The sequence below is a fragment of the Xenopus laevis genome, chromosome 3L (assembly GCF_017654675.1).
Source record: "Xenopus laevis strain J_2021 chromosome 3L, Xenopus_laevis_v10.1, whole genome shotgun sequence".
In the NCBI taxonomy this organism is placed as follows: domain Eukaryota; kingdom Metazoa; phylum Chordata; class Amphibia; order Anura; family Pipidae; genus Xenopus; species Xenopus laevis.
Window position 1 is genome coordinate 51,268,118 of NC_054375.1, and position 26,229 is coordinate 51,294,346.

The 26,229-nt window shown below is 40.8% G+C and overlaps 1 protein-coding gene across 2 annotated transcripts in view; it reads left to right on the top strand.

The window, feature by feature from the left end:
• Positions 1–26,229, top strand: part of dpysl3.L (dihydropyrimidinase like 3 L homeolog) — a 96,877-nt gene that overhangs the window by 58,015 nt on the left and 12,633 nt on the right. For both annotated transcript variants that reach the window (XM_018251104.2, NM_001094498.1), the window contains 8 exon segments: positions 638–726; positions 3,812–3,996; positions 5,222–5,386; positions 6,681–6,742; positions 7,049–7,129; positions 16,934–17,002; positions 22,274–22,394; positions 23,455–23,611. In XM_018251104.2, coding sequence (XP_018106593.1) covers positions 638–726; positions 3,812–3,996; positions 5,222–5,386; positions 6,681–6,742; positions 7,049–7,129; positions 16,934–17,002; positions 22,274–22,394; positions 23,455–23,611 — 929 coding nt within the window.

Below are 26,229 nucleotides of genomic sequence, written 5' to 3' on the forward strand. Positions count from 1 at the left end.
TTCAGTCTCTCCCTAGTAACCAGGCCTTTTTAAACCTTCTCCAACCTGTTATATTCACACCCATTGAGTAACCAAACCTATCCAGTGACTGTGAAAATCTTTTGTTTTACATTTTGTTCCTTAGCTATTATAATGCATTGTCCTTATTACTTCCAGTATGGCAAACAAACTTCTGGCTTAATTTATAAACAAAGCCAACAGTTTGCAGTTTAGGGTTTGGCTGTTTTGGAACTGTTAATCACAAATTGAACGTGGCTTTTTAATCTTTTGTGATCAACATGGTAGGTTTCCTTTGCTTGTGAAATAAACTCCTTCCTTACAATATGGGGCTTGGTAGAACCCATTCTTGATCTTCCATTATCACCATTGGTTTTACTTTGGATTAGCAAATGTGAAATCAATTCAACATACAACTTTTGAAAACAAGAGAGCACTGACTGTGATTAGAGTTCCACCCCCTTCCTTGGTATATACATACACTTGCTTGCAGGAAATTTCATATTTTGATTGAAATGGATATTTCTTATATAAACACACTCACACTGTGTGTATGCATCATTTTCAAGACTAATTTATGTAAGATTGCAAAGTATTTGGAAAATTAAATTAAGTAATGATGTTGTATTTGTTTCTACAGAGCGACCGACTTTTAATCAAAGGAGGCCGGATAGTGAATGATGACCAGTCTTTCTATGCTGATATTTACATGGAAGATGGCCTTATCAAGTGAGTGTTATAAAGGTTCAATACAAATATATTTTCTATAATATTATTCCTGTGTTATTGGATTACATGTTAGATTGCAAAATCTGATGAGTAGAAATTCCAAAAACATTGTTATTTCAAGGTATTTTGCCAATATAGTTTTGACCCCTTGATATACAAAAATCACGGGGTTTGCAGCAAAGACTGTTTTTTTTAATCCTTTTTGGGCTTCATTAGTTGTTGTTGTTATGGGGAACCATAGAAAAGCTCTGTTATGTGGGAAATATTCATAAAAAGGTTATTAAACTGTGGGGGTTTGGGGGAACAAAATGAATGACCAATGGGTGGAACCAAGCCTGAAGGATAGGTATGGTAGGTAGGTGACATTTTGGGATCTTGTTTATTTACTGTTCTAGAAGAACAGCCTGACAGTCAGTTACAGTGTGTTGAACACCTATATTACACCTTAGATATTATATACAATATGTTTCTGTATGTGTAACGTCTTTAATGGGCAAAAACACAGATATATGGACATAGTACTAAACAGCAGTAATGTAAAAGTAGACAAGTATGAGCAAGTGCTTTGAACTTTTTGCCTTATCTGGGTAACTTGACTCATTTGCATTTATACCCTATTTTTGATGCTAATGCTGTTTCATGTTTTAAAATAGTTTTTACTGGAGACATTCAACCCAGGCACATTCAGCCTGTTCAGCCACCATCCCATTGTTAGCTTCCTGTGTACTGAATATATGTATATTCCATATGTCTTATGGCTATAAATAATGTCCTGCTGTCATAGACTCATTAACGGGCTATTGTTGTACAGGTATGGTGTGGAGGAAAAGTTGTGCAGGCCACACTTAACAATTTGATCCATTATCTAGAAACCCATTATCCAGAAAGGTCTGAATTACAGGAAGGCCATCTCCCATAGACTCAATTTTAATCAAATAATTCACATTTTATTGAATTATTTAGTTTTTCTCTGTAATTATAAAACAGTTATTTGTACTTGATCCCAACTAAGACACGATTAACCCTTTTTGAATCCTATTGGGTTTAATTAATGTTTAAATTATTTTTTAGTAGACTTAATGTATGGATATCCAAATTACAGAAAGATCTCTTATCTGGAAAACCCCAGGTCCTGAGCATTCTGGATAACAGGTCCCAGTGCAGAGAGAAACGTAACTAATGAGTGGATGAGTCTTGCACAGAGTCGAACTGGAAGAGGCTCTTGAGGCTTCCTCCACAGGGGCCTCACCCACCCTCCGGGCGCCCTGCCTCTGCCACAGTCTCCAACAGGCCCTCCGCTACAGTTGCAACCCCCCATCCGGGCCCAAGATTATAAAGGGGACATCATACAGTTTGTTTAATAAAACCTAGAGAGTAGTTTACATTTGAACAAAGGGGCCCTTGATCATGTTCTCCCACCATTCCAGTTCTTTCATCTTATACCTTTCTCTTGTCTCTTATCTGAAATTCCTTACACCCAACACATATCAAACACCACCTTTCTTACTTTAAACTCAGGCCAAAAGAACTTCCTTTTTAATAAAGAGCTTCAGTTATCTACTATCTGGGAAACATATGTCATATCTGTTAGTTAACAGCTCTCCATTGACCTATGTCTGCCCTTTCCAGGTTCTGGGCTAAGGCTAATCACACTTGATGCCCTGTGTTCTGTGGCACTGACAGACAAGGCATCTGCCATGTTGACTGGTTGCCGTGGGTACAAACTTTGTGACTTTTACTATGTTACTCCTTATAGCTTACACAATCGAATCAAAATACAGTTATTAACTGGAGAAATAAACGATTGAAAAGAAGAAAACCTTTATGGAAGGTTAAGCTCAGCCAGTTTATTTTGCCCATAATCCAAATGTTGAAAATATTCCTCAACTCAATGCACCATAAACCTGACTATAGGACATGGGTATGATCCATAATACGAACAGCCAAGGACAGCTTAGCAGCTGAACTGAACTGGTGTTTTCCAGTGCTAGACCTGATTGGAACAGAAGTTTTCAACTGAAGCCACATTATTCCAAGGGATGTAAAAAGCCCCTTTCTTTTTTGGACTTCATATTCTGGAAGCTGAAAATAAAAATATATATAGTTGTAAAGGGTCACAAGTGAATTCTCATCTCATCCAACTAACTGTCCTGCATCTAGCTGCTGGCTGAAAATTTCCAAGTGGACCAAAGGATGAAGGCTTCGGTAGAAAACACTGTAAAGTCAAAGTGATATTGAGATGAAAGAGGGAAGAAAAACAGAGTGCAAACACTATGTCCTTTTCCATCAAACTCTGCCAGTTTTGCTGATGAATTTCTTGTCATTTATTGAAATTGGTCTTGGGTACAGTAAAGGGAGTTGTAAAAATATTGTCTAATGAAAGTTGTCATTGTAAAGTTATTTGCAAATGTAATTGCTATTAGCAGTATCTGTCCATTGCTATTCTCTGCCCTGCTGGTTTGGAATACTGAAAAAATGTACAACAGAAGCCAGCTACATTATAGAGCTGCGAAGAAGCATGCAAGGCCTTGAGGGAAATTGGCTGAAAAAGAAGAGTTCTTCTGGATTGTTTCAAGAGAACAGCAGAAACAACAGATTCAGACTGCATCTGTTTCAATAATATTTTCTAATACCTTTTTATAGGATGTAAATGGAAACATTGATCGGTTTTTTAAAATATATCTGCAGTCCTGGGGTTTAGTCTTTACATAGCACATTTTGTAAACGTGTATTGCCCCAAATCTTGCTGTTAAAGGGTAGTTTACCTTATAAAGTTGTCCCTATGCCATCCTTACTGCCGAAGTAACAAATTTGGAAATAGGGACAATTTAACAAAATGGCTTCTAACTAATAAGTTAAAGAAAGTGTTTGCAAGACAAGAGTCCCTGTAGAGCAGAAGGTCACCAACAACTCAAAGTCATGTCCCGTGACTTGGATTTGACAATAAGGTCTTGGTATACATGAATCAATTGTTGCTGATAATTATTTTTTTTTAGCCATCCCACATCGGGCCACACCAAAGCTGATACCCCATTATTCAATGATACCTTTCTTTGGGTCACTGACACCTCTGTTGACATTTCAGGCAGATTGGAGACAACTTAATTGTTCCCGGTGGAGTGAAAACCATTGAGGCCAATGGGAAAATGGTTATACCTGGAGGCATAGATGTGCACACCCACTTACAGATGCCCTACAGAGGAATGACAACTGTGGATGATTTCTTCCAGGGTACAAAGGCAGCTCTTGCTGGGGGAACCACCATGATAGGTAAGTGTACTTGGGAGATTTGCACTGGCAGGACTGCACAAACAATATTTTGTTCTATAATTTTATACCTGATATTTTTATACCTGGTGATTAGGAATCCTGTTGCAAAACAATAATAGGCATCGATTTACATATACTAGTCATGAATAAACATATGTACTTATTATTGGCATCATATTATAATTTGTAATCACACATGACCTTACTCCACAGTGATTTATAATATATAAGAGGGTGTACATACCTTTCAACTGTCCCATTTTTTGTGGAACAGTCCTGATTTTGACATCTCAGCCCACAGTCCTGGATTGTTACTGAAATGTCCCACATTTCTAGAGAAAACATACAGGAGGTTATTTACTAAACCTTGAATTGATCTGGTTGGGCTTTTTTATTACACCCCAATACTGCAAAAAGCCCAAATCCGCAAATCCGCCATCTCAGACCTGTCGAGGTCCTGTATAAGTCAATGGGAGAGGCACCTGTCTCAATTTAAAATTTTCAAGGTCTGCGCTGGGTTTAGCCCGAAAATCTGACTATTTCAGGGTTTTCGGTCAAAAACTCAAAAACATAAAGACATTCAGAAAAAAGGCAGACAAATTTTAGCGATTTGGGTTTTCCCTCGAATTTATTGAGTTTTTCCACTATAACCTGATCAATTCAGGTTATTTTATGAATAAATAAGATTAAATCAAGCATGGGAGTTTGGGTGTGTTTTTTTAAATAAAATATGAGATCAATTCAGATTTTAGAAAATAACCCCCACAATGTTTCTAAAACTTAATCTAATAATAGGCTTTTTGACAGAGAGCCCAAAACACTCAGCACCTGCACTTAGACACATTTGTAAAAATTTAAGAAAAGCAAAGCTTCAATTTTAACTATTTAAGATAAGCAGGTCTCTAGGGCGAACTGAGATTTGCAGCTTAAAGGGCATTTCACCTTCATTAGCAAAACTGTAATAATACATAAAACATGGCCCTAAAACCCCATAGAAATGTGTCCATAACCTGCCAATTTTTGTAAAATGGATGAGGTATTTAGGGGGTGTGGCCACAAAATGGGTATAGCGCAGCAGAAGTTTTTGTCCCTTTTTTAAATTTTCAAATGTTGGGAGGTATGCATTATATCCAATATTTATTGTCCAGCTGATCTAGCCATATATATATATATCTCCCAAAAACTAATTTCTGGTTCTTGCTTCACCTCATGTGATGTTTTCCAGTTGACCATGTGATCCCAGAGCCAGAAGCCAGCCTGACTGAAGCCTTAGAAAAATGGAGAGAATGGGCCGATGGGAAAACATGCTGTGACTACTCGCTTCATGTCGATATCACTCATTGGAGTGACAGTGTAAAGCAAGAAGTGGAGACACTTGTCAAGCAGAAAGGTATGTTTTTAGTGTTCTGTCAAGCTTTAGTGCTAGATTGTATTGTATTTATGTGTATACAGTATGCACTGCATACTTGGGCACTGTTACACTTTAAACCCAATATATGTTTAAATAATAAGTAAATAATGGATTAGTATGCTCCTCTGAGTTTTGAGCAGTGTTCTACCCAAGGCATTTTGGCCGGGGCATCACTGGGCATTTTTTGGAAACCAACTTTTTTGAAACAAACATTTACATTTTTTTTTTTAAAAAATGTATATAAATATACAGGTATGGGTCCATAATGCTTGGGACCTGGGTTTTACGGATTTAAGGGTCTTTCCATAATGTGGGTCTCCATATCTTACGTCTACTAAAAAATAATTTGAACATTAAATAAACCCACTAGGATTGTTTTTCCTTTGATAAAGATCAATTATATTTTAGTTGGGATCAAGTCTGTCTTATTATTACAGATAAAAAGGAAATAATTTTTCAGAGCTTTCTGGATAATGAGTTTACTGATAATAGATCCTTTACTTGTATTAGAAAATTGCATTTACTTTCACGGGCAAAAAAATGGTTTCGACTGGAGTTTCCTTCAGTTTCTTTTGTATTTTTCCTGTTCGACAGGTATATGGATGTTATTCTATTAGTAAAAATTATACCTGGTGCCAGTTGTTATTAGGGATTTAAGAAATTAGAAAGTGTAAAATAATAATAATAATAGAATAATAATGGACAGAAAGTCAAAGTTGTACTGTAGGGCTCATGGGGCAAAAATAAAAAGGTTGTTGTCACTTCATCAATGCTGATGACAGTTCAAGCCATTCCACTACTGTTTTATAGGAACATTTATAACCTACATCCTGTTGGGACCTCCTGCCAAATATCATATTGTATCGAGAGCCTCTCCTAGCAATACTTGTTTTGGAGAGAGTGAACCTGTTTTTCTTTTGCCAATAATCCCAGCCCTTTGCTAGAATATAACTCTTAAGTAGGTGAAAATGAGTTTTATTATTATGTGTTATTTAGTATGTGTTATTTTTAGCCTGGTTAAAGGGGACATTTTGCCTCATTTATAAGAGTCTCACTTGCGAAACCAGGATACCTTTTTTTTTTAACTCAGCTGAGCTTTCGCCAAACACTGTTTCCTACTAAATAAATGCTGGACTGACCTCCCCAAAACTCCCCTATATGTTTAGCTTCAGTAGCCAACTCCTTTCATTCCAACTGTGTGCAGTAATTATCACTTGTCTCTCTTCTAAAGGAAACAGCATTCCTGAATTTCCATTTTTACTCTGTTTTGCAGGTGTTAACTCCTTCATGGTTTATATGGCCTATAAAGATATGTATCAGATGTCAAACACTGAGGTAAAGTCAATTTCTATTTCCTTCCTTTCTGGGCAGAAATCCAAACAGAGTGAACTTTTTCCCCTTCTTTTAGGCATATCTGTAAGAAGTATCTGTAAGCTTTGCGCTGCTTCTTTTATATTGTATAAATCCAGAAGTGTCACTGCGGTCATATTGCAGCCAAACTGAACATCAAGTTTGAGAAGAACAGGATTTAAGAGTGCAATATGTGGCAGCACAATATATTTTACTATAGTAGGGAAAAGGATGATGGTTTTTCTGGAAGGAGTGGTTTCTAACATGGTATCTTGTGTGTTTTTATACTAGTTATATGAAATCTTCACTTTCCTGGGAGGCCTCGGTGCCATTGCTCAGGTCCATGCTGAGAATGGGGATATCATTGCCCAGGTAAGAGGCTGGTGTTATTTAGAAACTTGGACTGAATTTTGTTTTCAATAATCTTAAAGCTGAAATGCAATTTTGCAAACATTAAATTTAAATGGAATGAGTCCATATATTTGTCAGCCTTCGTGGGCCCCGCCAGCCCAGACCAGCTCCCTTCCTGACCTCCCCCCCACCGCATGAAGAAATAACGTGCGTTGAAGAAGGTACACGCTAGTGGGGGAAAAGGGGAACAGAGTGTTCAGGGGGATTTGTGGTGGGGGCCCTAGCGCGCAGGGGATTTGTGTCGGGGGCCCGAGTGCAGAGGGCAATTTGTGGCGGGGCCCATGTGGGTGGCAGAGGGGGAGTCTGGGGGCCGTGTGGGTGATGGAGGGTGGGTTGGGAGCCCGTGTGGGTGGGAGGGGGTTGGAGGTCCGTGTGAGTAGTGTGGTGTGGGGGGGGTCGGGCCACTGATGCGCCAGCCGAGACGCCCCCAGTCTGATGCTGAAGATGACACACTGAAGTAAAGAACTAATGGCATAAAAATGTTGGTCAACAAGTACAATGGAGCCCCAATAAAATAGAAAATGTTTCCCCATGTTCACACCCCTGGTCAGTGGTTATCTGCGACTAATCCCCAGCCACGCTCCATCCCAAATTCTGACCACTCCTCCCCCTCCTGTTTGTGAGGCTGTCTCCAGTGAGACCCCACTTTTTACAGTGCTCCCTGATTCTAGAGCTTTGCTGACAGTCAGTGGGAAGCAGTTGCTTCACTCCAGTTTAACACACCAAACAACCTGAAATATCAACCTGCTCTATGACTAAACATGGTTGAGTACCACAAGGAACTTCTGCCATGCCAACCAATAACCTTCTGTGTTTGGTGCATTATAATGAAGGGGTTGCCTTTTCCTGCAGTTTAGCTGACTGACAGGGGCAACCATGATAATTTATAAATAAATATATAAACACTGATGGTATTTTAATGGGTGTAATGACTTTTCAAGTCAACTAAATATTCATTTCAGTTAATGACTAATTATTGTACAGTACCAGCTGCAGACTCGTTGAAAGTACAGCTATGAGTAGGGATGTAGCGAACGTCGGAAAAAAAGTTCGCGAACATATTCGCGAACTTGCGCAAAAATGCGAGCGGTTCGCGAACGGTTCGCGAACCCCATAGACTTCAATGGGAAGGCGAACTTTAACATCTAGAAAAGACATTTCTGGCCAGAAAAATGATTTTAAAGTTGTTTAAAGGGTGCAACGACCTGGACAGTGGCATGCCAGAGGGGGATCAAGGGCAAAAATGTATCTGAAAAATCTGCCTGTGTGTGCTTGGAAGAGATAGTGTAGGGGGAGAGCTGTTAGTGATTTCAGGGACAGATGATAGTAAGCTTGCTGGCTAGTAATCTGCTTGATACTGCTCTGTATTGGAGGGACAGAAGTCTGCAGGGATTTGAGGGACATTTTAGCTTAGGTAGCTTTGCTGGCTAGTAATCTACTGTTCTCTTTAAACAACTGCCATACGTTGACCTTGTAGGCATTGTTTGCCCAGTTTTTTTGGACGCAGCCACTGAAGCACAGTTGCCAGAAAAAATATGCCATATAAATGCTGAAAATAGTAATTTTTCGCCATACGTTGACCTTGTAGACATTGTTTGCCCAGTTTTTTTGGACGCAGCCACTGAAGCACAGTTGCCAGAAAAATTATGCCATATAAATGCTGAAAATATAAATTTTTTTGGTTGCAGCCACTGAAGCACAGAGGCCAGAAAAATTATGCCATATAAATGCAGAAAATATGCATTTTTTTGGTCGCAGCCACTGAAGCACAGTTGCCAGAATAATTATGCCATATAAATGCTGAAAATATAAATTTTTTTGGTTGCAGCCACTGAAGCACAGAGGCCAGAAAAATTATGCCATATAAATGCAGAAAATATGCATTTTTTTGGTCGCAGCCACTGAAGCACAGTTGCCAGAAAAAATATGCCATATAAATGCTGAAAATAGTCATTTTTTGCCATATACGTTGAGTCAACGTATGGCAAAAAATTACTATTTTCAGCATTTATATGGCATATTTTTTCTGGCCTCTGTGCTTCAGTGGCTGCGGCCAAAAAAACTGGGCAAACAATGCCTACAAGGTCAACGTCGTTGACCTTGTAGGCATTGTTTGCCCAGTTTTTTTGGCCGCAGCCACTGAAGCACAGAGGCCAGAAAAAATATGCCATATAAATGCTGAAAATAGTAATTTTTTTGGTCGCAGCCACTGAAGCACAGTTGCCAGAAAAATTATGCCATATAAATGCTGAAAATATAAATTTTTTTGGTTGCAGCCACTGAAGCACAGAGGCCAGAAAAATTATGCCATATAAATGCTGAAAATATAAATTTTTTTGGTTGCAGCCACTGAAGCACAGAGGCCAGAAAAATTATGCCATATAAATGCAGAAAATATGCATTTTTTTGGTCGCAGCCACTGAAGCACAGTTGCCAGAAAAATTATGCCATATAAATGCAGAAAATATGCATTTTTTTGGACGCAGCCACTGAAGCACAGTTGCCAGAAAAAATATGCCATATAAATGCTGAAAATAGTCATTTTTTGCCATACGTTGACCTTGTAGACATTGTTTGCCCAGTTTTTTTGGTTGCAGCCACTGAAGCACAGAGGCCAGAAAAAATTAAACCAGTAGGGTTTGCACCCTAGTTTGTAACGGTGGCGGAGGGAGGAGGAGGACGCTAAAGGACAGCTGTGTGTGGAGTCATGAGGCTTGAAGAGAAGGACAGCTGCATAGAAGTCAGAACAAGTCTTCCGGCGTGCAGTAACCCTCCGAGATCCACCCCTCATTCATTTTAATAAAGGTCAGGTAATCGACACTTTTGTGACCTAGGCGAGTTCTCTTCTCAGTTACAATCCCTCCTGCTGCACTGAAGGTCCTTTCTGAGAGCACACTTGAGGCTGGGCAAGACAAGAGGTTCATGGCAAATTGTGACAGCTCTGGCCACAGATCAAGCCTGCGCACCCAGTAGTCCAGGGGTTCATCGCTCCTCAGAGTGTCGATATCTGCAGTTAATGCCAGGTAGTCCGCTACCTGCCGGTCGAGGCGTTCTTTGAGGGTGGATCCAGAAGGGTTGTGGCGCTGCCTTGGACAGAAAAACATTTGCATGTCTGACGTTACAGACTGGCCAAAGGGCTTTGTCCTTGCAGGTGTGCTCGTGGCAGGATTACTGGCACCTCTGCCCCTGGAATGTTGATGAGTTCCTGAAGTGACATCACCCTTAAAAGCATTGTACAACATGTTTTGCAGGCTGGTTTGTAAATGCCGCATCTTTTCGGACTTGTGGTATGTTGGTAACATTTCTGACACTTTATGCTTGTACCGAGGGTCTAGTAGCGTTGCGACCCAGTACAGGTCCTTCTCCTTAAGCCTCTTGATACGGGGGTCCTTCAACAGGCATGACAGCATGAAAGACCCCATTCTCACAAGGTTGGATGCAGAGCTATCCATCTCCGCTTCCTCATTATCAAGGACTGCATCATCCACGGTCTCCTCCCCCCAGCCACGTACAAGACCAGGGGTCCCCAAAAGGTCACCACTAGCCCCCTGGGAAGCCTGCTCCTGTTGGTCCTCCTCCTCCTCCTCCACAAAGCCACCTTCCTCCTCTGACTCCACTTCTGGCACCTCTCCCTGCGTTGCAGCAGGTGCCTGGGTTCGTTCTGGTGATTCCGACCAGAAATCGTGCACTTCCAGCTCCTCGTCACGCTGGTCTACAGCCTCATCTGTCACTCGTCGCACGGCACGCTCCAGGAAGAAAGCGAAGGGTATTAGGTCGCTGATGGTGCCTTCGGTGCGACTGACCATATTTGTCACCTCTTCAAAAGGTCGCATGAGCCTGCAGGCATCGCGCATAAGCACCCAGTAACGGGGGAAAAAAATCCCCAGCTGTGCAGATCCAGTCCTACCACCCAGTTCAAAAAGGTACTCGTTGACGGCCCTTTGTTGTTGCAGCAGACGTTCCAACATAAGGAGCGTTGAATTCCAGCGAGTCTGGCTGTCAGAAATCAAACGCCTGACTGGCATGTTGTAGCGCTGCTGAATGTCAGCAAGGCGTGCCATGGCTGTGTAGGAACGTCTGAAATGGGCCGACACCTTTCTGGACTGGGTGAGAACGTCCTGGAATCCTGGGTACTTGGAGACAAAACGTTGGACTATTAAATTTAACACATGTGCCATGCAGGGCACATGTGTTAAATTGCCTAGTCTCAACGCTGCCAACAGATTGCTTCCATTGTCACACACCACTTTTCCGATCTGCAGTTGGTGTGGGGTCAGCCACCGATCGGCCTGTGACTGCAGAGATGACAGGAGTACAGATCCGGTATGGTTTTTGCTTTCCAGGCACGTCATCCCCAAGACAGCGTGACAACGGCGTACCTGGCACGTCGAATAGCCTAGGGGGAGCTGGGGGTGCACAGGTGTGGAGGAGGAGAAGGAGGACCCAGCAGCAGAGTAAGAAGAAGAAGAAGACGAGGTAGAGAGCGATGGAGGAGTAGAGGTGGTGGCAGAACCGCGTGCAATCCGTGGCGGTGACACCAACTCCACTGTTGTTGTTGAGCTACCCATTCCCTGCTTCCCAGCCATTACCAAGTTCACCCAGTGGGCAGTGTAGGTGACATACCTGCCCTGACCATGCTTGGAGGACCATGCGTCAGTAGTCATATGGACCTTTGGCCCAACACTAAGTGACAGAGATGCGGTAACTTGGCTCTGCACATGTTGGTACAGGTGTGGTATTCCCTTTTTAGAAAAAAAATTGCGGCTGGGTACCTTCCACTGCGGTGTCCCAATTGCTACAAATTTGCGGAAGGCCTCAGAGTCCACCAGCTGGTATGGTAAAAGCTGGCGGGCTAAGAGTGCAGACAAGCCAGCTGTCAGACGCCGGGCAAGGGGGTGACAGTCAGACATTGGCTTCTTACGCTCAAACATGGCCTTCACAGAAACTTGGCTGGTGGCAGATGACTGGGAATGGGAACAGGTGGTCAAGGTGGAAGGCGGAGTGGAGGGTGGTTCAGACGGGTCAAGGAGAGCAGAGGTAGAGCAGTAAGATGCTGGACCAGAAGGAGTGTGGCTTTTAGTTTGCCTGTTGCCTTTGAGGTGTTGCTCCCAAAGTGCTTTGTGCTTGCCGCTCATGTGCCTTCGCATAGAAGTTGTACCTATGTGGCTGTTGGGCTTACCAAGGCTCAGTTTCTGACTGCACTCATTGCAAATTACAATGCTTTTGTCAGAGGCACACACATTAAAAAAATCCCACACTGCTGACTTTTTGGAAGTGTGCGATCTGGCGGTAACAGTAGAAGTTGGCGGAGTTGGCGGTATTGGCGGCAATGGCGGGTGCGTTGGCCGGCTGAACACAGGTGCCGATACATGTTGTTGCCCTGCTGATCCCTGCGGGCTGTCCTCCCTGCTTCTTCTAAGTCTTATTCTCCTACTGCCTCTCTGACTCTCCGTCTCTCCATCTGAACTACCCTCCTCTTGCTCTCTTCTACTAGGCACCCACAAAACATCAATCTCCTCATCATCATTCTCCTCAGATGCATCAATTTCTTCTGACACATCACAGAAGGAAGCAGCAGCGGGGACCTCCTCCTCATCACTCATTATGTCCATCTCTATCGTGTTCTCTGCCAGAATTAAATCTGGTGTAAGGTCCTCATCTCCTTCATCTTCTTCTGGCAATAATGGTTGCGCATTACTCAGTTCAAGAAACTCATTGGAAAATAACTCCTCTGACCCCAGTGAAGAAGGGGCACCGGTGGTGGAGGAAGTGTTACGTGGGGTGGCCATAGCAGTGGAGGATGAGGAGGATGTTGTGGTAAAGTTAGAAACGGTAGAGGATGGGGTGTGCTGTGTAAGCCAGTCAACTACCTCTTCAGCATTTTGGGAGTTCAGGGTCATTGGCTTTTTAAAACTGGGAAATTTGCTAGGGCCACAGGATTGCATAGCAGCACGGCCCCTAGCACGGCCTCTGCGTGGCGGCCTGCCTTTGCCTGGCATTATTTTTAAAAAAACAACAACAACAACAAAAACTCAGTTGGTTTTTCTGGAAACGATAATACACACAGCTAGATGGCGGGTTGAAGAAAACACTGTGCAAATAATGCCTACAAAGTCAACGTATACACTACTACAGCGGTGGATACGGATTACGTAAAATATATGAATGCTGCTTGAAAAAAAGTAACTCAAGTGGTTTTTCTAGAGACGATAATATTATCAATATTTAGACAAAATGTGAACAAGGTCACACAGCTCGATGGCGGGTTGAAGAAAACAGTGTGCAAATAATGCCTACAAGGTCAACGTATACACTACTACAGCGGTGGATACGGATTACGTAAAATATATGAATGCTGCTTGAAAAAAAGTAACTCAAGTGGTTTTTCTAGAGACGATAATATTATCAATATTTAGACAAAATGTGAACAAGCTCACACAGCTCGATGGCGGGTTGAAGAAAACAGTGTGTAAATAATGCCTACAAGGTCAACGTATACACTACTACAGCGGTGGATACGGATTACGTAAAATATATGAATGCTGCTTGAAAAAAAGTAACTCAAGTGGTTTTTCTAGAGACGATAATATTATCAATATTTAGACAAAATGTGAACAAGCTCACACAGCTCGATGGCGGGTTGAAGAAAACACTGTGCAAATAATGCCTACAAGGTCAACGTATACACTACTACAGCGGTGGATACGGATTACGTAAAATATATGAATGCTGCTTGAAAAAAAGTAACTCAAGTGGTTTTTCTAGAGACGATAATATTATCAATATTTAGACAAAATGTGAACAAGCTCACACAGCTCGATGGCGGGTTGAAGAAAACAGTGTGCAAATAATGCCTACAAGGTCAACGTATACACTACTACAGCGGTGGATACGGATTACGTAAAATATATGAATGCTGCTTGAAAAAAAGTAACTCAAGTGGTTTTTCTAGAGACGATAATATTATCAATATTTAGACAAAATGTGAACAAGCTCACACAGCTCGATGGCGGGTTGAAGAAAACAGTGTGCAAATAATGCCTACAAGGTCAACGTATACACTACTACAGCGGTGGATACGGATTACGTAAAATATATGAATGCTGCTTGAAAAAAAGTAACTCAAGTGGTTTTTCTAGAGACGATAATATTATCAATATTTAGACAAAATGTGAACAAGCTCACACAGCTCGATGGCGGGTTGAAGAAAACAGTGTGCAAATAATGCCTACAAGGTCAACGTATACACTACTACAGCGGTGGATACGGATTACGTAAAATATATGAATGCTGCTTGAAAAAAAGTAACTCAAGTGGTTTTTCTAGAGACGATAATATTATCAATATTTAGACAAAATGTGAACAAGCTCACACAGCTCGATGGCGGGTTGAAGAAAACACTGTGCAAATAATGCCTACAAGGCCAACGTATACACTACTACAGCGGTGGATACGGATTACGTAAAATATATGAATGCTGCTTGAAAAAAGTGACTCCGGTGTTTTTTCTGGAGACGGTAATATTATGGATATTTAGACAGAATGGGAACAAGGTCACACAGCTCGATGGCGGGTTGAAGAAAACAGTGTGCAAATAATGCCTACAAGGCCAACGTATACACTACTACAGCGGTGGATACGGATTACGTAAAATATATGAATGCTGCTTGAAAAAAGTGACTCCGGTGTTTTTTCTGGAGACGGTAATATTATGGATATTTAGACAGAATGGGAACAAGGTCACACAGCTCGATGGCGGGTTGAAGAAAACAGTGTGCAAATAATGCCTACAAGGCCAACGTATACACTACTACAGCGGTGGATACGGATTACGTAAAATATATGAATGCTGCTTGAAAAAAGTGACTCCGGTGTTTTTTCTGGAGACGGTAATATTATGGATATTTAGACAGAATGGGAACAAGGTCACACAGCTCGATGGCGGGTTGAAGAAAACAGTGTGCAAATAATGCCTACAAGGCCAACGTATACACTACTACAGCGGTGGATACGGATTACGTAAAATATATTATGGCTGCTTGAAAAAAGTGACTCCGGTGTTTTTTCTGGAGACGGTAATATTATGGATATTTAGACAGAATGTGAACAAGGTCACACAGCTCGATGGCGGGTTGAAGAAAACAGTGTGCAAATAATGCCTACAGGGCAAATAATGCCTAAAAGGTCAACTTATACACTACTACAGCGGTAGTAAAATAAAAAAAGTAAAATAAAAAAAAATGAATATTAAAAAAAAAAATTAAAGTTGGTGCTGCTGAACTACTAGGAGCAGCAGATTAGCACACCAGTCCCACTCCCCAACACTGCTAGACTAATAGCACTGGGCTCTTATAGTAGTAGTAGTAGTAGTAGTAGTAAAACAACAAAAAAATAAATAAAAGCAGTCCTTACAAGGACTACTGTTATTGCAGCAGTCAGCAGATGAGATCAGAAGCAGGACAGCTGCCCACTGCAGCTACATACAGAGCACTGCAGTAGAAGGTAGATTACTAGCCAGCAAAGCTACCTAAGCTTAAATGTCCCTCAAACCCCTGCAGACTTCTGTCCCTCCAATAACAGAGCAGTATCAAAACGATTACTAGCCAGCAAACTTTCAACTGTCCCTGAAATCACTAACAGGCAGCAGCTCTCTCCCTACACTATCTCTTCAGCACACACAGGCAGAGTGAAAAAACGCTGCAGGGCTTCGGTTTTTATAGGGAAGGGGAGTGGTCCAGGGGAGAGCTTCCTGATTGGCTGCCATGTACCTGCTGGTCTGGGGTGAGAGGGCAAAAAAAAGCGCCAACAATGGCGAACCCAAAATGGCGAACGTCGCGCGACGTTCGCGAACTTCCGGCGAGCGCGAACACCCGATGTTCGCGCGAACAAGTTCGCCGGCGAACAGTTCGCGACATCTCTAGCTATGAGCTGCTCAAATAATATTTCCATAATGAGCAACAGCACGGATGAAAGGAGTGTCTTTTGGCTGAGTTGCTTTAGTGTCAACAGAAACGTAACCGCAGTCCTGTGCAAACCTCTGAACTGCAGGTCTTGGCTCATATTCCAGAGTCCTTGCTAATTGATACAAAATGTTAGAGAGGTCAAGAATGCGAGTGCAAGCATTATGAAGTCAGTGAGTAAGGCATCCAAAAACTCAAGAGAAAAGAAATCTTCTAGAATGTTCATAATTATTTGTCAAGCATGGTGTGTACAGCAGTTAGTGGGAGAAGAATCACCGACCTCTGGAATATCAGTCCTGGTGTAGACAGTCTGATAATTGTTAGCAGAGGCAGATAAGGAAATAATTAGAGCTATATATTTGAAATTCGAATATTCATGTTGCATTCCATTTTTAATGACATTCTAAGATAGTTTGCTGTTGGTCTTCATTTTTAATTTTTTTGGTGTCTGCACTCCTGGTTGTGACTCCTGAAGCAACGTTGCCATCTGACTGCTGTTACCGATTTAATAGTCAGACCAGAGAATATAATAGGATAAACAAACACTGGGTTTCCATTGTACTTACATATAGAACTTAAAAACCACTGAAACATTTTTAATGAAGGTATGCTATATTGAAAGTTGTTTGGAATTTTAATGATCTTGGGTGGAGAACTCTTGAAAAAATCAGACAAGAACACACATTAGGTACTAGTTTACCAAGGAAACATTTGATTGGTTTGCTAAGGGTTACTACACCTGGTATAAATACAGTGGCTGAAGGCATCTTTTAACAATACCTGTACTGGATTTTTTTTGTTCTAGGAGCAAAACAGAATGTTAGAATTGGGAATTACTGGACCAGAGGGTCATGTTTTGAGTCGACCAGAAGAGGTAAGATTATGTATTGAATCTAACATCTTTATATTATAACCATCTTAACAGAAGAATGGCAAAGGATAAGCATGCACATTTGTATAACCATCAAACCTCACAAGTTGATGAACTCACCAAATAGGATAGGTGGCCCAGGTGCTCTTGCCCCAGGCCCTCAGCTCAAGGGAGTGGATAAACCATAAATAAGGAAACAAAGTGTTGGAGCAAGGCACTCAAATAGGTCCACCATGGATCAGATAAATGTTGAATAAAAAAAACCGTTTGTTTTTTTTGTATGAAACACTCATGCCTGATGCGTTTCGTGTCTAAGACACTTAGTTATAGGCTACAAAAAAAACATTGTATCAAAGCATGTATATACAAATATTACAAAAAGTCTCTTGTAGATACAATCAAAGCAAAAACAAATTTGAGAAAGTTCATACAAAATACAATAGACCATAGCATGACCATAAGTGAATGTTAAAATTAATGTAGCTTCTGTCGAGGATGCCTTAGGCAATGTATCTAATATGTCACCAACAATGGTGTAACTAGTGGTATCAGGGGAAGAAACCTCAATTGGCCTCAGGTGCCAGACAACATGGTGCCCTGGATACTGTCTGCACAACTGAATGCACCAATGAACTCAATGGTTCAGTATTGTTTCTTGGTCCTTGAATTGAAACAACAAATAAGATATAGAAATAATTAAGGTTAGTTATAGCATAGGGTCCCAATGGCATAGCCGAAACAAGCTTTCAGTACTAAATTGAATGAGACTCACCAAACACACACGAAGGATGATAAAATAAAGCAATAAAAAATAACAAAAGTCATCAACTAAAAGTTTAATCTTCATTTTTAGGTGTTATTGGAGTTGCAGGGTTGCAGATGCTAAAAATGTGTTTTCTTTTTTTACACAAAAAACACACTGAAAATTCCCCTAAAGTATTTTATAAAATGCAATCATTGCAGGATGCTGAATTTAATAAGAGCTGCAGCAGACGTGTTAGGTGTAGTGCTTGTGTGCTGTATATAGTGTTGGCCAATGCTATGCTCATTGAACTTTCTGGAAATCTAAATCTATACTTTGCAATGGCTTTAATGCAATCTGATGCCTCAACACAGCTGCAATTTTTTTTCATTTCAATGCTTATTCAGTTGTGAACTACTCATGATATTAGCAATGGCATGGCACCTGGCATTTATGTGTGTACCAGTGTTTGTGGCCTTTCCATTTTCTGCTATATTTGTTTCACCAAGAGTTCTTTCACATTAGACAGGGAAAACCAATCAGTTCTGAGACGGCCTCACTTTTATTATAGGATTCTCACCCACAGACTTCTCAGACTAATATTATCCAGGCAGGGTTCCATCACCAATTCATTGGTGCAAAAACACTTTTTATGGCTATGCACCCAAGCTATTGTCAAGCTGAGGCATTCTATTGGCCATTCAGCTCTGTAGCTCAGAATACACATAGATGTATATTATGCTGGCCCGAGAGTCGGTTCTGAAGCAACCAGTCACAGTAAGCCATCTTGGAAAAGGGAAGAGCTTTACATAGGGCTGAGATACTCTAAAGAATTAAAACATACAAGGGCCAAACAATTTTTTTGTGTGGCATTGGTACTGACATTTATCTAATCATCTGAAAGGTGTTTCACCTTTCTCTAGTGAGATTCTAATATTTATGTGAAAGTTTATATTGTATTTGACTATACACTAGAGACGTGAAGGCTGATGCTGGACCCTGTAGTTCATCTGGAGAGCAACAAGCTGGATGTTAATGTTCTACAGTACACCCTCATACCTCCCAACTGTCCCTTTTTCGGAGGGACAGTCCCTCTTTTGACAGCTCAACCGCAGTCCCTCATTTGTACTGGAAAGTCCCTATTTTCTCTGCACTGAACAGCCAGAAAAAGAAAGTTTCTCACTTAATTGGCTTTTAGCAGAGAGCAGAGAACAGCTAACAGGTGCAAATAAGATACTTTGTAACAATTTTGAGACACAAAAACACAGTTTAGATAAGGAGAAATATTTTCAAACTTTCATAACGTACCAAATTTTGTAAAACAAACATGGTAATTAGGGGGTGTGGCAACAGAAAGGGGTGTTGTCAAAAAATTGCTGCGTTACGTGCGGAAAAATTTTTTTTTTGTCCCTCTTTTTACTTCCAAAATGTTGGGAGGTATGCACCCTGTGTGTCCCATTTAGCATTCCTTCTTTTAGTCTTTTCTACACAATCCTAAAGATTTTTAGGGCACATGTTATTGTTTAAACCTCTTCAAACACTTCCTAGCAGTACATGTGGCTCAGTGGGAGCTGAGGTGGTCACCCCTACCGACAACAGCTCTTTATTTAATCAGCCAAACACCAAACTTAATAATAGTCATTAAAAGGCCATGATTAAGCCACCCCTTCCAGGGGGCTGCGTTGCTATTTGTAATTACTGAAACCGATAGTATAATTGCTCACCTGTAAAACACTCTATTTATACAGTGGGAACACATCATGTGGAATATGTGATTTAATCCATGGTCACATCCTTTCTATACCCACAGATGACTAGCAGTTTCCCCCGATACCATATCGTATTGGACTAATTAGATCTAGTGATGTAATAACATCATGAAATACTGATACAAATTATAAATACTTATAATTATAGTGCAGAAAAGACAATAATACATAAAAGGAAACTCCAGTACTTAGATATTTTTAAGAGCCTTGAATTAATTGGGGGTGCACATTTAAACAAATGGAAGCACAGAGGTTCCAAATATTGTGCTGTTCTTATCTTTATATTAACATGTAGCAAACAAACACCATTAGTGGGATAGTTACTAGGCATTCTGAGAAGTCCTGCTTCTTCCATGTACTGGGCCAATTATCTTTACATGCACATTTTTGCAGCCAGATGCTGCAATGATTTAATTTAGTTCAGGATCAGTCTGGGAGTCATAAAAATCATCTGTAGGGCCACATGCCTGCCCCATGCCTCCTGTTGGATTTTTGTGAAGTAGTTTTTTTTCTTCCTGCAAAAGGTTAAACAGTGCTGTTCACTTTTCTGTCACTCAATAGATTTAGTTAAACATTATTTTTACGGTGTAATGGTTTTTATTTGGCATTTCCTCCTACTGTTAAAACAGACATATAAACACAGCTAGAAGGCTGTTGACATTGCTTTGTAGTGCCAGCAAACTGGGTCTATTAGAACATTCACTGGTGAATTCAGCATGCAGTGGTCCCCAGAATTTGATGATAAGGGAACACTGAGCTCATAGTATGCATTTCCTGCATATTGGCCATAATGGTTGCACGAGTGGTGGGTGGCAAAGTGAACAGTGGTTCATGCTTTGGGCACCCACCTAAGTGTCAGCAGTAATTTTGTGTCTGGACTGTGGACATTCCACGCCTTTTTCAACCCCAACTGCTCAAGCTGTGCTAAATTAGTATATCTAATTTCAGTAAGGCTAGAGCCTTGTCAGATGACTTGGTTCCCCTTGAAGTCTTCACCTAAAGATTATGGACTATGGAATATTTTGACCATCAATCTTTATCAAAATAGAAAACATGGAGACAAAATCTCACAAAGCTCTAGGAATATAGATTTTATTTTATAGTGAAGGGGTAATTTAGAGAGAAGACTGGTAGGCTGATTTTCAAAAATGGGGCAAGATTCATAATGTAAAAAAAAAAAACATGCATACTCTGCACTAGGGATGAGCTAAATATTTTGCCACATTTTGCAGCGAAAAACGCCCATAGACTCTAATGTTTAGTTAAAAATGTTGCACGGTTTGAAAGATGTTGTGTTGTTTTTAAAAATGTTGCCTGAGAAATGCCTAATGACTTCAATGCATTTGGCAACTTTTTTGCAGTATTGCAAATTTTCGGCAAAGTGAAAAGAGTCAGATTCACCCATCATTAATCTGCACCATGCCCCATTCAGTGTTGCTATTGAGACAGCATTACCTTGTTTCACATGTACAGGTGCAAAAATATTGTGTATTGGCCCTAATGGTCTTGGTTAGTATTAAACATGCTACAGTGAAGAAATTGTTCATCAGAGAGCGGTGTAAGTTATGGCTGCCATAAGCCGTTTTCAAAGACATATTTTTTATATGCCTGTTTTCAAATGCTATAAAATATTGAATTAACCCATTATAGTTTAATGGTATTTTTGAGAAAGTTCAATAAGGATAATGTTATGTAGCAAAAGGGTGCTAGGACCAGTTCATTTCGTTAGCAGGAAGTCTTATCTCATATCAAACCATTTACCCTTGTGCGTCTGCCAAGAAGTGAAATGTTCCAAGCCGGAGTTCTGAGCTGATTGTGATGGAATGAAGGAAGGATTGCCACCAATGCAGTTCTGTGTACAAACCATAAAAGCACAGGATGCAGTGAGACCCAAGAAAAGGACCCCGTGTACAACAGAGTGAAAGGAAGCAGATCCATAAATTATAGTATTTATATTTGAGTGGATCTTCTACATACCAGGTGCAGCTAATGTGGAAGAACACATTCACAGACAGCCAAACAAACCAGCTCAGATGATGTACAGGGACCCAGCTGTACTAATTCACTGCCATAATTTGATTCTTAGTGCACTCGTTTTCAATATAAACAGTATAATGGAAAATTGTATCTCATTTATACTGTATATAGAGGCACAATATATATATATATATATATATATATATATATATATATATATATATATATATATATATATAGTAGCTGCTTTAATATTGCTTTATGATTGCTGCTTTAATATTACCAGCATATTTGGGGCATTATTGGGGATGAAGAGGATAATTGACATGTAATAATTAAAATTATTTATATTAAGCCTTTTGTGTAAGGTTAGTGCTACTCTAGGCATTTGGCAGCTTTTCCCTTAATATTAAGTGATGCAGATACACATCTAATTGATGTCTGTTAGTTTTCATTATGGACAGTTTGATTTTCGTAAAGTAAGGAGCACTAGCAAAATGTGCACCAGTACCATATTTGAATCAGTCCCAGTGATCCTCCGTAGACACCAGCTGGCGATATCGACATGTTCCTAATCTCCTGGTGGCACAATTAATGAAGTCTGGTACTATACATTGTTCTTGTTGGATCTTCATGTTCCATAGTTAAAAGTCAAGAGTTTTTGTGTCGTCTCTTGGCCAATGAAAACTCTGCTGACAGGTTTTACATGTCACTTGTGAATTATATCCTAATGGTTGTCCGGTGTTGTATGCTTCAATATCATTGCTTGTTTCTTTGTTCTTCTAGCTGGAAGCAGAAGCTGTTTTCCGTGCCATCACCATTGCAAGCCAAACGAACTGCCCACTGTATATTACCAAAGTGATGAGCAAAAGCTCTGTAGATCTGATCTCCCAAGCCAGAAAAAAAGGTGAATGCTTTATACAGAGCCCATTGTTTTATATACTGTATAACCAGTTGTGTTTCTATAACTGTTTCTCAGCAAGGTGAATATGCATGTATGTATAACTATATCGCTGCTTGTATACACAACACTGTATGTTTTAACTATAAAGTAAAAATGTGGTAAGAGACATAGAAAGAAAGGGTTTCGGGCATCCTCAGCAATTTTTGGATCTGCTTGACCATGGGTCTTCCTGAAGCCTAGGCAACCATCCTAAAAGCCCCTGTTATAATTAACCACTGTCAGTCAGGTTAAAGCCAAAAAAGAAGATGACTAAACCTTTGTCCATCTGACCATGTTAAAGTTTAATGGAAGATTAGCAATAATACTTTTGCTCTGTATTGTATTGTAGTATATAGTATGTTGATCACTCAACATACTGTGAGCAGATGTGGATAGAAATTATGGATTTCATTGGCATAAAATGTTATTTACCTAATGATATTGGGGTATGCTAAGACCTACGGTACACAGAAGGACACGTATGTCCACAAGTGTAGTGAGCAAAGTGCAATCCCATATCTTTTTTCCACCAAAATTTGCAGCATCATTGCAGTCGCAAAGGTGGTGGCAATGTGCTTGGTGCACCATATTTTTTAGGAGCAATTGAACTGCGCTGAATGATACAGGGAGCTAACCCTGGAGCTACCTCCACCTGTAAAACATGAGGTAGCTCCAGGGTTCCCTCAGCACCCTGCATCAATCAGAACCCTGAAGCTACCACCTGGTCCAGAGGTGGTGGTAGCTTCAGGGTTCAGCAGTGCTCAATAGACGCAGCATTGCTCAGTTAAGAATGAAGGGCAACTATACGGAAGTGCACGGAATGCATTTTGACGCAAGTACCTTTAATGAAAAGGGTTTTACACTTAACTAACTGCGGAGAAACCGCATTTGTGGATGTAGATGAGTTCTAAGATGATAACTGCAGTTGTAATCAGAGTTTGGCCAAGTGAATTGATTGGCTTTGAAAACAGAAACAGATAAAAGCTATACACAGATTTATAATCAATCATGTCATCATTTTTAGGCTACGTTGTTTTTGGTGAACCAATCACTGCCAGTCTGGGCACTGATGGAACACACTATTGGAGCAAGAACTGGGCTAAAGCAGCTGCATTTGTGACGTCACCACCTCTGAGCCCAGATCCAACAACTCCTGACTATATCAACTCCCTTCTGGCAAGGTAAAATGAGCTATGGCCATTGCAAAAGTCCTACCATTATATTTTAAGTATTAGTTATATTCTTGGTTAAAAGCTTAGGGAACTTTTAGGTAATATCTTGGTCCACCAACATTGGCAACCTATTAGATGGTTGCGTTTAATAATAATTACTGGCTGTTGGTTCCCGGGCTAAGGCAAAAGGCTGCCTTTCTTACTACATATCCTCTCGTGACAACATGACCATTTGTCTTAATTACCTATGTATATACACAACATGTTTCATGTGCATATGGAATTCATATAAATGTCCAAATGCAATGTTTCTTAGCTTATCTTCATATTCGCTCTGCTTAACACCTGCCTTCCTACTGCACCATTGAGGATGCATTTGCTCAAGCAAGTGCGTACATTTCAAACTCATATAGATGGATGACATGGTATCTCCAGGGCTGTATTTTGGTGCCTCCATAGTCAACAGGCCTCAGCCTGCCCACTCAGCCCTCAATCAGTACAAAAGGACCTGCTGTACTGCTCAAGTGCTGATTGCAGACAGTTAGGTACCCCCACCCAGTCCTACTGCCTGATTTAACAGGCAAGTTTCTGTTGGTGGTGGGGCACATTTTAATTTACTATATAAGTACACAAGGGCTGCCCTGGAGATGGCCTCTCGAGTGCCAATATGGTAAATATGGCTCAGGGTGAGGAGAGCTTCCCGTGCCCTTTTAACTGGGATATTGTTACCCTAGAGAACCATTCATTTACATGAAGGGTAGTCTTGAACATAAGTGCAAATAGAAGGCTATGTATAGAGCTCAGGTCAGTAATGTGCATTTATCTGTGTGTACAGAAAGTTCTATGCATGTAGCAAGCCATCATGTTTATAATTCAACTTTACTATTCATAGTACCAGAGACCCTTTTCCGTTCTTCCTGTATCCCATACATGCATGTTATGCTTTATCTATGCAGAGTGCTGGGGACTACTTTTTTAATCTCTGCTATTGGCAGTTTCTCTCCATCTGGTACAGATTAGCGGACACATTTTTTGTGCCTGGTCTCTATCCATTAGTGGCTGTGATAGACTGCAAGCCTTTATATAAAGCACACAGGGCTAATCACCGAGGATCAAACACGTGCAGACATATTGGGAGGTTGGAAGCAGATCCCATAGGTGCACTCTGCTCAGTACACACAGGCACATTTCTTTTATCAGTTTTAGGTATACATTGCTTAAAAAGGGTTATGTTTCATTGTATTAAAGGGTATATTCACATTCACATTAACTTTAAGTATGATGTAGTCAGTTGTATGCTAAAGCAGGTTAGAGTTGCTCCGTATTTTTTGTTCTTTTTGAATGATGTAGCACTCCAGTCTGGAATTTCTACAGCTAGTTGTTAATATTCCACTTACCCAAGCAACCAGGCCGTGGTGTTAATGACAGACTGATGAATTAACAGGGACTGAGCAGAAAGATAACAGGATCAGTGTACTGTCTGGGTGTTGAGTATTCTTTTGACCAGATAGCATTTTACATTTCAACTTTAAGGGAAAGTAGAAATGGTTTTTAATATTTAATTAATTTAACAGTGCACATTGCTATTAATAGCCAATCAGTAGAGCTTATTTACTAACTTGCTGAATTGCATCAGTATAGTAACGCCCAATCAGCAATTTGCTTCCACCTTGCTAGTGTAAAGATGGCTATACATGGACTGAGAAAAGATGCCAACAGACAAAGTTGCCAGTTTATTGTCCAGTGTATGGGTCCTCCGACAGGCTTCCACGATTGATATCTGGGTGAAAATAATCCAGATGTCAATCGGGCAGGTTTAAAATTCTCATCAAATCGAGGACTGCATTGGTTTGTTGTAATCTGCTTTCATCTCACTAGCGTAAAGCTGGCCATACACAGGCAGATATAAGCTGCTCATTCAGCCTCTTCAGATGGAGTGGTAGCTTATCTGACCACATATTGGCCCTGCCTAGTGATGAGCGAATTTGTCCTGAAAAATTTCACAAATGCTCTTTGTCACGCCACTTGTGCTGTGACTTTTTTGTAGCCAAATGCATTGGAGTCATATCACTAGCCTTGACAGACAGTCTATCCAATAGATATCTAGCCGAAGATTGTCAAGATATCTTTAGGACCAACCCTGTTGGGATGAGGACCACATAAGCTTGTTGATTCAGTCCCTTCCAGATGGCCTGCACTGCTGCCTATTATAATCTAATTGTTTGGCCCTATCTGCCCGATATTGGCCAAAACAAGGTCGCCATATTGGGCAAAGATTCAGATATGTAGATGGTCAGGGTGGTCCAGGGTTGGCCTTGGCCTGAGTAACACCAGGAAAAAACAAGATGGGCCTCGACCCTTGCTGACCCAAGCCTGCTCCCTCTGAAAAAAGTCCCCTCCACCGGGAACTGTGGAAAGGCAGAAGTGTGGTAAGCAGTTTTCAGTGAGGGCAGGGGGATGATTTTTGGAGGAGATAATGCTCCCGACTGGGACTCGGTAGCCCTGGTGAGCCCTGGACAACCCAGTTCAACTTTGGGGTAGACAGACTAAATCACTAGAGCTGAGACCACACTACACTGAACTGTGACCGCACACGGCCACCCCAATGTCAACTTTCATGTCATTGG